This window comes from Micropterus dolomieu, linkage group LG16, assembly GCF_021292245.1.
Source record: "Micropterus dolomieu isolate WLL.071019.BEF.003 ecotype Adirondacks linkage group LG16, ASM2129224v1, whole genome shotgun sequence".
In the NCBI taxonomy this organism is placed as follows: domain Eukaryota; kingdom Metazoa; phylum Chordata; class Actinopteri; order Centrarchiformes; family Centrarchidae; genus Micropterus; species Micropterus dolomieu.
In genome coordinates this window covers 1,683,600-1,695,819 of record NC_060165.1, presented here as the reverse complement: position 1 = coordinate 1,695,819, position 12,220 = coordinate 1,683,600, and the positions used below count along the sequence as shown (strand labels likewise).

The 12,220-nt window shown below is 44.8% G+C and overlaps 2 protein-coding genes across 4 annotated transcripts in view; one reads left to right on the top strand and one right to left on the bottom strand.

Annotated features, from left to right (window-relative positions):
* The window catches only part of LOC123985054 (LIM domain only protein 3), a 7,238-nt gene extending 3,466 nt beyond the window's left edge, over positions 1 to 3,772 (bottom strand). Inside the window, exon 1 of one of the 3 annotated variants that reach the window (XM_046072409.1) lies at positions 3,341 to 3,772. Coding sequence is in view for 1 of the 3 variants with exons in the window: in XM_046072407.1 (XP_045928363.1) it covers positions 562 to 586 (25 nt within the window). In the remaining 2 variants the exon portion in view is untranslated. Of the gene's footprint in view, positions 1 to 561; positions 967 to 1,172; positions 1,707 to 3,340 lie in introns of those variants that run through there. The other 2 variants (XM_046072408.1, XM_046072407.1) reach the window with 2 other exon arrangements.
* Positions 1 to 12,220, top strand: part of mpped1 (metallophosphoesterase domain containing 1) — a 118,325-nt gene that overhangs the window by 39,172 nt on the left and 66,933 nt on the right. The window lies entirely within an intron of this gene.

Below are 12,220 nucleotides of genomic sequence, written 5' to 3'. Positions count from 1 at the left end.
CTCTTTCCCTCTCTCCCCCCCCCCCCCTCTCTCTCCCTCTCTCTCTCCCCCCCTCTCTCTCTCTCTCTCTCTGGGCTGCTGCCGCTGCGCGTCCCCCGCAACATGTATCATCATCTAAGCTCAGAGCGGATGGAGGATGACGGAGGGCTGGAGCGGAGAATAGCCTGCTATTTCAGTCCCAGCTGTTCGGCAGCGCGATGCTGACATTTCACCAAATCAGTTTAATTACTGTTGCCATGGTAGCGGAGTGCTGGTAAAGGCCAATAACTGATTTAATACAGAGACTCAATTTGCCATGCAGCTTTCACAGGCACAGAGACTGGAGCCGTTATGCACCCACATCAGCTGTGTGGTCGCTAACATAACGTTAAAGCTTATGTCTTTAATGTATTAGTGAAAGGTTATCAGGTTAACGGGTGGAATAATGGATCAGGTAAGAGCAGCAGCAGGTCAGATCTGGTCGCCATCGACGCAGAGATGCTGTAACTTGTCGTCGCAGAGCACACTAAACACACATACCGTGCCGTTCATACAAGCCAAAGCGCAAAGTAAGCATCTTACCGAAACTTTTCTCCCTTTTCTGCATTTGTTGAACCGCTGAAGCAGCCGAAGCACCACCATGCAACCCGGAGCCGCCTGGTCCAGAGAGCAGCTGTCTGCAGGCAGGCTGGGATCGGGCTTTGTTAAAGGGGAACAATCCACCACGGCAACCAGAGAGGAATGAAAAGAAGGGGGGAACACCGGCCAACAAAACGCAGGCGGAGGAGCTAGAGCGAGATGTTCGCTGCCGTCGGGCGTCACACGGCGTGTGTGAGAGAGCACGTTTATCTATGACTAGAGCTGCATGTGCAGAGAGGTGCAGGCAGCGAATGACAGGACGACGAGATGCTTCCCCTCCGCGGCGCAGCGACCATCTAATCCTACTGGTCACCTAACGCAGCGGCTCCTGCTGCACGCTGCTTCGCTAATCAGCGTTTTGACGTGCCACCAGGCATTGTGCACACAGAAGGAAGGTCTCCCAGCAGCACCACAGGAACAATTAACCTGCTCTTCCATAACTCCCAGTGTTCACTCACACATACGCTATTTTTCAAATTGCACTCGAAATTTAAATTAATTTCAGCCTTTCAGCAAAAATGCCAAGTAACATAACTTGTCTCCAGCTCACTCACCTTTCTCAGCAAGTTAAGCAGAACCTGAACTCCAGCAGTGGGTTCTAGCTACAGATCCCCTTTGAGCAGAAAAAGTTCACCAAACCGAAATCATGGCACCGCACTGATCTTCAGGATGGAAATAATGAGCTCCACATGGATCCGAGCAAACAGTTTGTAGGATACCACCCAGCTACAGGTGTCCATCCGCCGGCCGTGGAGCATGCAGGGAGAGTGCGGGATCAGGCCGGCGTCCCCATGCGTCAGCGACTGAGTGGCGAGAGACAGGAGAAGTCAAGCTTTATTATCTCCAAACCCCCAATCCCTCACCGATGAGGCATTACACCGCCACGATAAGGTCATTCACTTATTACCAGCCGCTCCACTATAACGGAGAGCATGCACCACGTGCGCGCCCCCGCAACACCCACTTTGTCCAACGTCCTCTAGTCTTTGAGCCGCGGGTGCGTGCAGATGCACGGTGCTCATTAGGGTACATTGTAGACAGAAATACAGCTGGGTTCGTTTAGAGGTGCAGAACAGTTTGGTCGTCAGGATAAGTGGTTTCTGACATTTCTTTAATTTAAGGTGTAGACCTACATTATTACACGGGCAATACGCGTTCCCTTTGACACCTGACTGACATCTGGCCTCCACAAATGGCACCAGAGATTATTCAGAACAACAGCAGTGTTATTGTTAAATGGAGGTATAGTCAAGTCCGTTTGAACAGGAGCACAGTGGAGAGGTGACTTCAGGCCAAACACCAGTCAAAACAAAGACTAATGAGAAGCAATCACCGCATTATGACATGATGTAAATCGTGAATTTATTGCAGTCAGACAAATAGTTTCATGTTTTAGATTTAAGATTACTCAAACAGGACTGTCAAGTTTATTGGGCGGGCCAGTGAATGCACCTGCAAAGGAGCACAAAGAGTGTCTGTTGACCGTCTGCTCATTCAGCCTGTATTTTTAGTCACCATGGTGTTTTTCGTTCATATCAATGACAGACTAGTCTGAGAAAATAAAAATAGAGTGCAATTAAAGAGGAAGCATATCTAATGTGAGCAATTAAATCAGTCTTCGCCGAGGTCACTGTTCTCCGGCTTTCTGTCTCCACGCGCGCACACACACAAACGTCATGCGAGGTCCCTGTGGTCGCCCGGACTGATTATCGCCTCTCGCCGTAGTATTCATTTAAATCATTCCTGTAATTAAACGATGGAAATATTCTTCACCTTTTCATTGCTTCAGTCCGCAAGAATTAGCGGCAAGTTTGGAACGGATGCTGCCATGATGAGGCCCACACGTTAGGGCATGGTGCCCCACACATCAGCCTTCCCTCTACTTCGGGCCTCCATATTGCATACACACCTCACAGTGTTCCAATGCACAGCCTGACAAATGCAAGTTATTCCCTTAAATATTCTGATAGGGGGATGGGGGAGGGAGGGGGGGGAGGAGACGCAAGTCAATAGTTGGCATGCTGCTCCAGCCTAAAATGCAGCGATAATGAGATGGGTCATAAAATGCTCTCTGCGCCATTATGAGTGATGAGATGCATTAAAGCTGACAGGGTATTACCTGCCAGTAATTAAGTTTTGTCATGGATTGAATTATTTCAAGGCGGCCTATCTTGGTAATCATGCAATTTGCTGCAGAGTGTGTGTAGTGTGCGGGGCTGCCACCTCTCCCCCGGTGCCCTTCCACCCTCCTTTCACTCACTGCGTTCCGCCAGTTATTCATCCTCCGTATGAATGGAAGACGGAGACAGAAGGCAACGGTGCACCGCTGAGGAAAGGAGGAGAACGTTACACGCCGCGGATCAAGCCTCTTCATCCAGCGGAAACACGCAACCCCATACATGGGCTATATAAACGTACAGAGGAGAAGCTTGTTATGTTTGTACCTGACCCCAACCCTCCGCCTGCGTCTCTAATTAAGACAGAAAATGACAGCGGGGACCTGCATCAAAATCCGACAGCACATCCTCAACACCGGCGGCGGCTTCGTTTAACCACTACTCTGTCTGATGAGCAGAAGGAAGCCAAATGCATGGTGATGTTATGTCCTCAGCAGCTATATGCTGGCTGTGTTTATATCTTCTCGCGGAGCTCGCCCGACACTTTACGCGCAGCCCTCGCTCTGCGGAAAGCGTTAAATTCACAACCCAGAACACACACATACCTTGAAGTACAGCCAGAGGTGCCCAAAACAAATGCCAACGGTCGGTGTGGCGGTGTTTATCTTCTCTGTTCTCTTGACTTTGAATCAAAGTGTCCACGCGGCAACTTTCTCAGAGCTTGTTCAACTCCAGATTGTCTAAAGAAACCTGGCAACATGAGTTAGAGAACAGTTGGCTCTCCGCTCAAGTTGTTGGGATGTCGGATCACCCCTAAAACTCTGCTCCCTCTGCGGCTCTGAGCGTCCCGGACCAGGCTCACATGGGCAACCCAGTTGCTGCTTCCTCACCTTCTCCCTCCCCTGTCTGTCTGTGTGTCTCTGGTTCTCTGGCAGGCAAGAGCAGCGGAGAGTCGTGCCTCCTCTCCTATTTAAGCCTCTCCACCAGGTCCCCAGTCAGCAGCACACTCCAGCATATCCAAGAAGCTGACAAGCACCGTTAGGGAAGGCAGCGCATGTTGCTCTAATGGACCTCATTAAGCTCTACTTACAGATGTTCTCTTAACATAATTGATCTGCAGCGAGTTGAGAGGACGGCAACCTATTCCCCAGCCCCCAATTATGGCCCGGTAATTAGATCCCCAACCTCCAGTTCTCCACATTCACCCTTCTAACATTCCGAAATATCAAAGTATCTCTTTCTCTCAAAGCGACCCCCCCCCCCCCCACCTCCCTCCACCACCTCACCTCCATGTCTCCTCCCTCCTCCTCCTCCTCCCACCCACAAGACACTATTGACAGTCAGATCTGCTAACCTTTGTAGTGTAGCCAGACTTAGCAGTGCACTCACTCCAATTGACAGAGCTCACTCTCTCTTCCATTCCTCCTTTCTCTCCCCTTGCCTTTCTCTATCCGCTGGGAGACCGAGAAAGAGAGACAGAATGAGTGGCACAGATGAAGAAAGAAAGAGAGAGGAAGGGAAAAAAGTAAGTTAGCACTTTCCATAAATGGTTGTAATGATAATATCTGTCAGGGGAGAATATTTTTCCATAGTGTCTTTTATCTTAAATAATTCCTCAGATGGCAGCTTTGAAGGGGGGGGGGGGGGGGGGGGGGGGGGGCAGAGAGGAGTGATAGTGCAGCTTTTATAATGCCAATCAGTGCCACTCCTATCACCCATCTAATTAGCCAGTGCTAAAACAGAAAGCACTTGGGGAGATGGTAATGTCACGCTTTTGCACTTTAAAAAGAAGGCAATTTTCACACAGGCGTATAAAAAACTATTTATGATGGGGCGTAATCAAGTATTTTCTGAGAAAGCAGCTTTGGATAAAATGTTCTCACATCTTTATGTTGTCACATATGTACTGCACATCGTTTTTCTGGATGTCTGGATACATGACCCAGATTGAAATGCTCCTTTGTGTGTGTGTTTCCATCAGCGCACATCAGCATGGGACACCGTAGTAGTATCTATCAGCACAGGTGTATCAGTTGTTTTAAAGTGTTCTTCTGTCCTTGAAGTCCAGTTTAAAGCCTTTTAAATCCGGCTATATATTTTATGTTTTACTTATTGTGAACAAACAATGAATATATCCCCTTAAGAAGTAACGTATGTATATATGTCTGTGTGTGTGTGTGTGTGTGTGTGTGTGTGTGTGTGTGTGTGTATCTAGAGCCTGATATTATTCCTCTGCACCATAGAGCTCCATTGTTGTCCAAAGACTATTTAAAACATATTAATAAACCACACTGCTGCATTGGGTGACTCCTTAATTGTCATGAACACACACTGTAGTTTATTCTGACTCAGTTCCACATACTGTCATGTGTGGGTTTTGCAGGACAACAGGAATTGGACAAAAACACAGATAGAACAGGCAGATTGGTACAGTTGAATGATTTATTAGGTGCTTAGCTTACAGGCAGGCAGGTAACAAGTAGATACTAGCATGCAAAAAAAACAACAACAAGGCAACAAGTGAAGTGAACTGGTATATATGGTACAGTGGCTGATGAGGGAATGAGCAGCAGGTGAGGAGTGGGCCGAGTGGGCCAGGTAACTTTAGATGAGGGAAGTGAGAACAGGTGTGTAGTTAGGCATGGCAGTCAGGTGAAGAAGAAAGGAAAGTCCAAGGGCATCTGGTGGGCAGCTTGAGGACGGCAGGTCTGAAGAGTTAGAGACAGGGACAGAGACGGCTACCCTAATAAAATTGGTGACCACCCCTCTGATGAATGGCATGTGCATAAAATGCTACTGCATATATCATGTAACCCCTGGTTTGAGTTAAAAGGTGCACAGCAGCATGTAAGTGTTGTAATATTAAGCTCTGAGACCTTTCCATAGTTTGTTCGAAATGTACATCAATTAACCTTCTGGTGTAACAGACTATCATGTTTATTGTAATTGGCCTCTTACTACTTTTGTGATTGGTTAAGGGGCGGGACTAACAGGCAGAGTAGGTCATAGTTACACCGGTCAGCCTGCTGCAGCGAGTGTGTGTTTTTCTTTCAAGGTAGCGACCAGGATTATACTGCAATATTTTGTTCAGTACGAATGAGCGAATGTGAGGTATTGGTGGACATTCTTTCTGTGTTCATTGCAGGAGCTCTGTGTAAAAGCGGCTATAGAATGGGTCGGTATCCCTATAAAGGTGTCTGTGAGCGTTGTGGCCTTCAGTGGTGTTAAGCTCACTGCTGTTGACACATATGGTCCTGTAGGCTCTTTGTTCTGAGCTTGGTTGTGTCAGCTTAAATATTGCTTTCTTAATTTGGGTTTGTGACAGTGGTACTGTAACTTATGTAATTGCGCTCCTCTCATTCTCCCTCTCTCTCACACACAAATACACACTCACCCTGGTAGAAGCAAGCCCCTCTGTCTTTGAAGGTTCAGTGTGTAATATTTCTGAGGATCTATTGACAGAAATGCAACTTAAGTATGTTTTCAGTGTTGAGTAAAGACCTTTCATAATAAACCATAATGTTTTATTACCTTATAATGAGCCATTTATATCTACATATGGACCCCCCTCCATGGACGTCGCCACGTTGCATCGTCATGTTTCTACAGTAGCTGAAAACGCACAAACAGCGCCACAGAGTGCGTTTTGCTACTTTTGTCTTGTTCTAGAATTCAGAAATATACATAGACATATGTACATTAGACGTACGTTAGAAGAAGTAGTAATAATATACTGCAGGGGTCTGCAAATAAGTTTTGCATCGGAGCAATATTTTCAACCATTAGATGGAGGATGAGAATATCAGGCATAATATTAACTTACATCAACATGTTTGGTTAGTTTGGTTGGTAAAGTGCAGGACTTACAATCCAAAGGTTGAGGGTTTGATCCCACCTTGGGGCAACTTTTTTTTCCTGTCTCTTCAACAAATGGATTCTGCAGCGAATGTTTCTCACATTACACTGTTTTTGTTTTCGGTGTTTGATCCTCATCCATCAACCTACGGACGCTTTTGCATTTCCCCAGTATCTCCAGACAGAGGACATTCAGGGGAATCATGTTTTCTGACGGCTCTTTCAGAGGTGTATCAAGCAGGCCACAGACTCTTTTAATGTCGTTATATTGATTTGTCTATTATTGAATGACGAAACTCAGAATTGAGGACAACAATTTATTAAATATAAGTGGAAACTAAAATGCAGTTGTGTTCTTTCATTAAGGACTATTTATGTTTTGCCTAATTTGTGAGTATTAAGTGTCAGATAAAATATTCTACAACTTATACTGAGAAATTATACATTGTATGTATTAATTAGGCTGAGAACTATGTTATGCAAATGGAAGTCAAGAGGAGTTCAGCTCACTTATTGCAACCTTGACAACTAGAGTGGCAATACAAAATTGTCTGTCTGAATTTATGTGTATGAATGTATATATGTGTTTTAATTTAGTTGTTTAGTAAAAGCTCAGTTCAACTCCAACTACAGCATTACAGTAAACAAGCTTCTCACGCTTTTATTTTGTTGGCAAAACCACTAAAGAGGAAGTGATTATGTGAGTAACTGTTGCTATCATGACTGAGATCTATTTCAGCATCGCTATCAAAGTATTTATTTATATTTTTTGCCGCTATCAAAGCACCATAATCTGGCAGTGGTCCAGATATTATTGAAGTTTTGGCGAGGGTCCATAATCACAGAGAGAATTAATGTGTATCCATTTCAATGTTTGTATAAACTTTATTTAATGTGTGGTTTGTAATGGACTGTGGTGCAGAAACAGTGATAATGTTTCACACTCTTAGCTTACATTTTCCATGTTATCTGTCAGTGGCCAAGTCACAATAACATATGGTTTTACTGAATGATTAAGTAAATACAATTTCTTAATAAATATACCTAAAGAAACCTCATTTCTTGACTGGCTACTCTCTGCTGTTTCAGAAGAGACACCTTTTGTGCTCTGTCAGCCACCGTAACTGTCCTCTGCTCTTTGAAATGGCAGACTGGACAGGTGGTTGCAATTCACAACCCTCACCACTAGATGCCACTAAATCTTACACACTGAACCTTTTAAGAGGTCATGTTATGCTCATTTTCAGGTTTATAATTTTATTTGGGGGGGGTGTACCAGAATAGGTTTACATGGTTTCATTTTCAAAAAACAACATATTTTTGCTTCAGGCAGTAACCATGGCTACGGTTCAGCAGTACATGTTTGAGGCTGAGTCTGATCCCAAAAGATAGGCAAACAACCAGAACCAGTGCCACACTAGCCGCATAAGCATTATGATGTGTGTTACATAGTGACGCAGATAGGTTACAGAAGTAAAGGCTGGACTACAATCAAGCTGTTTTCCATTATTATATAGCTGCAGTAACGGAGGCTGCATTTTCAGGACCCCCGCAGTCCTAGGACCGTAGTTCTTTTGCGACAGCGCCATCTAGTGGATTGGTGGTGATCATGCACAGCAACACAAAGGTGGTTAACCCTGTCTCCAAGCACAGCTGTAGGGTCGCAGTAACTTAGGTTTAGACACACACCCTGTGATGGTTAGGGTTAGGGTGTTAGGCTTCAGGGGGCTGTCAAGAGTAACATGCAGTTCCGGTCCTAGGATTGCTGTCCTGAAAAAGCAGCCTCTGGTACTGCAGATACACACTAATTCCTTTGAGCTGGACTTGGAGCTTTTTCACTTTGCAAACCTATTACATACACAAAAAAATATGTAACACAATAAAGGACAGGGGAAATGCCAAAATGCATAATATGACCTTTTTAATGGAAAATTCTTTCTTCATTAGAATCCCCAGCAGCAGCAGCTAAGCACTGGTTATTCTTCCTTCCATCCATTCAATTGTATGTTCATAATAAAACATTGACTGTTAGATAACTTTAAATTTTTAAAACTGCAACAGGTTACAGGACCTTCTCTCTCTCAGACATATTAAAATAAAAAGTGCTCCAAATTAGGTGTTCACTGTTGCTTCATCTGGTCTGTTCTTGTAAAATATCCACCCTGTCCGTGTCTACTAATGTAATACCAGATAACCTCTCTGTATTTCTCTGCAAAATGCTAAAATGGGTTTGCCAAATATAGCCTACTGTGGCGGCCATTAATAAACCTGGGCGATCCGCCCAAGTAAAGTCTATGTGGGAAACACGGCTTATTTTGGACTTGCGTTATGTCTTCCACACCAACGACATGTTTTAGCACGTGTGTGTCAGTTACTGTCTGTGCTGCTGTGGGCACAATGTGAAACATCGTGCAGCGCAGCATGTGTGGTATTGTGACCGGCAGAGAATAGTATATGTGACACTGATCGTCCCGGTCAACAGTCATGGCTGAAGCTGACAATCGGCCCTTTCCAGTCACCAATTGATCGATCAGTGCATCTGTATTATTAATTGTTGGTCTCTAATCGCCAGCATGAGTTACATTACACGTGGTCATTTGACCCTTTGGTAACATAACACCATCTAACTGTTGAAAATAACATAACACCATCAAAATCAACTACCACTTGGAATTGGATTGAGATTGGTGATCACAGTGAAAAATGGATCACTTGCCACATTTTGTCAAAGTAACATTGTGACCATATCTCATTATCAAAACTCTACCTTGTTACTGTGTTCATGGACACTCGTGTATATCAGAGGAGACATACTGTATGAGTGTGTGCACCCTCCATTCGAGGGTCAGCGCCTAAACAGAGGGAAAAAAGGAAAATATAAAAACGCTTATATCCTCAAACCTCAAGCACCTCAACTTGGAGCTGCTTTCCCACCCGCTTTCTGTGTGATGAACTGGCTTTCACAAAAAAATAAAGGTGTGTTCTGCAGTGTAGCGTGAGACTGCAGATGTCAGTAGCAATCCAGTTTAAAAGCAGACATGGGACAGATGGCGAGTGGCCAGTCATTTCATTCATAAACATTCATCAGAAGCCCACGTCGTGGTCCTAAAAAGTTGCAGCTTAATCTTCAACCACTTTCTCCTGGAGGCGACGTCGTCACACTGAACGTGGAAGTGGAGCAGACAGGATGAAAGAGACAGAGATGGAGTGTAGGAGGGCGAAAGAGAAGAGAGAGACCACCTACGAGGCTGCTTGATGATGCACTGTATCTGTCTTTGTCACTGTTTCTGTGTGTGTGTGTTTGTGTGTGTGTAATGCATTATGTTCAGTCAGGACATTGTGAAGTGTTAGGAAGTGCTGCTGTACTCAGATAAAATGTGTGTTTTGGATGCGTTGCTCAGTAGGTGGTGTTTGTGTACACCGTCTCATAATTGCTGGCTGTCTTTGTTTTGCGTCTGACTCTGTGTGTGTGTGTGTGTGTGTGTGTGTGTGTGTGTGTGTGTGTGTGTGATGAGACGCAGCAGTGTGGGGGTGGTGAGTTTAATGAAACGAGTGAGTATTAAGTTTAGGCTGAGGTGAGAAAGCAGAAGCCACGCTGCTGTCCTTCCTCCATCATCCATCTCTACCTTGTTGCTGGTGTGTTCCCTTCCTCACCTCTCTCCTTTTCCCTTTTTCATATGACATATTCCTCTCTCACATCCAGCCTTCCCTCCCTGACTCATACACACACACATGCTGTAAAGGAATTACAACGATCCGAGCTGAGTCTTTAGCTTGTCTGTCTTTGAACATCAGTGCTGTTGCTTTTGAAGCTTTTCTTTGAATTACTGCATTTTTGTTGAAGCAGGCAGAGATAAAGGCCGGCTAAAGCAGAACTGGAGCTATAATCTCACTATGTTCTATACGGAAAGAAGACATACATAAGCTGTGGGGTCTATACACACAAACACGCACAGGAATTTATGCAATAAACACAGAAACAGACGCTGATATTAAAGAATAATTCTGGTTTATAACAACATGGGTCATATTTTCTTACATTGCCACAACATATTGCCACATGACAGGAAACAAGAGCAGTCATACGGTCAGAAAGGAAACCACAAGCGCATCTGAACTGACGTTAAAAATTTCATACTTTAACCCCTTTATGCCTGAATTTATTTACAATTAAAAAAATTTAAAAATTATTTCTGTTTTTATTTGCTTTCAGGTTGATGTTAAATTAAGTGGAAATTGTTAATTTGTCTATAGAACAGAAAATATATAAATTCAGGTATGATGTAGGTATGATGCAAATTAGCGACAACAGGCGTAAACGAGATACCAGGGCTTGCAAAAGGTTCCCAGGTACTTATCGAATATGCACCAACAGGCATTTGGGGAATACAAACACTATCTCAGCTGCAGTCTGAAAGGAAGAGGTGTGATGCGAATTTGCGACAATCGGCGTTTAGTGCAGTTTCCATCTAGTATTTACATACTTTCACTTGACTTTGAATGCTGGACTTTTACTTGTACGTGAACAGTATTATTAATAAACTGCTTTTCCCACTGACCTTTAGCCTTTGTTTTCAGTTCCAGTTTGGCTAAGGGTTGTCCTGATCTTCACACATGTTTTACTTACCCATACGGTGGAGAACTGACATGCACGTGGTTGCGTTTATGGCTTCTACATTGGGTTTATCCTGACATGTGCAGACAGGTAGTGCGGTCAGTGTGTACAGTCTGCATGGTCATACATTTGGAGTGTAAGTGGTGGACCATGATGTACAAGAACAGGTGGTGAAATTTGTGTGATGGCGACTCTTGCAGCTACTCCATCCATCCATCCATCCATCATCAACCGCTTATCCTGCGTACAGGGTCGCGGGGGGAAAGGCGGGGTACACCCTGGACAGGTCACCAGTCCATCGAAGCGCCACTCTCTGTCCAAACTGAATCCGTTAAATATACACTTCTCTTACGTCATGTAAACAAACCACCTGCGCTTCATTCAATTCCTCCAATCAACCACCCGTGCTTCACTCATTCCGTCCACCTGTGTTTCTCAATCCAGTCACATGCACTCACGTATATAAGCTGTCATCCGTTTTCTCTCCCGTTTCTCAGTTCTCACATCCCTCCCACCCAAACCCTGCTTGTTCACCTCTTCAATGGGCAGCTCGGTGGCCCAGTAGCAGCACTGCGGCCTCATAGCAGAAGGTTCTGAGTTTAGACCTCACTCAGCCCAGGCCTCTCTGCACAGAGCTTGCATGTTCTCCCCGCATTGAGTGTGTGTCCCCCGGGCGCATCCCCCTTCTCTCGACCCCTTCATCCCGCTTCTCTCGACCCCTTCATCCCGCTTCTTCTATTGTGATATTTAGATGTTTCATTCCTGGAAATGACACAAAATAACCAACAGCACGATTAATCTAATTGCAATTGCAGCCAAGAGAGACAACAACCTACCGTAACTCCCCGCCACTAATCGTTCAAAACATAGTCGGACTGGCCACCAGAGCACTGCGTCCCGTGACAGAAAGAGAGATGTGTCGAATGCAGCAGAAGCGGTCAGAAAACAGGGAGAATATAAGGAAGGTTTGGATTTGGTTTGCTGGCCATTTAACGTTAGCTGTATCGGCGCCTGA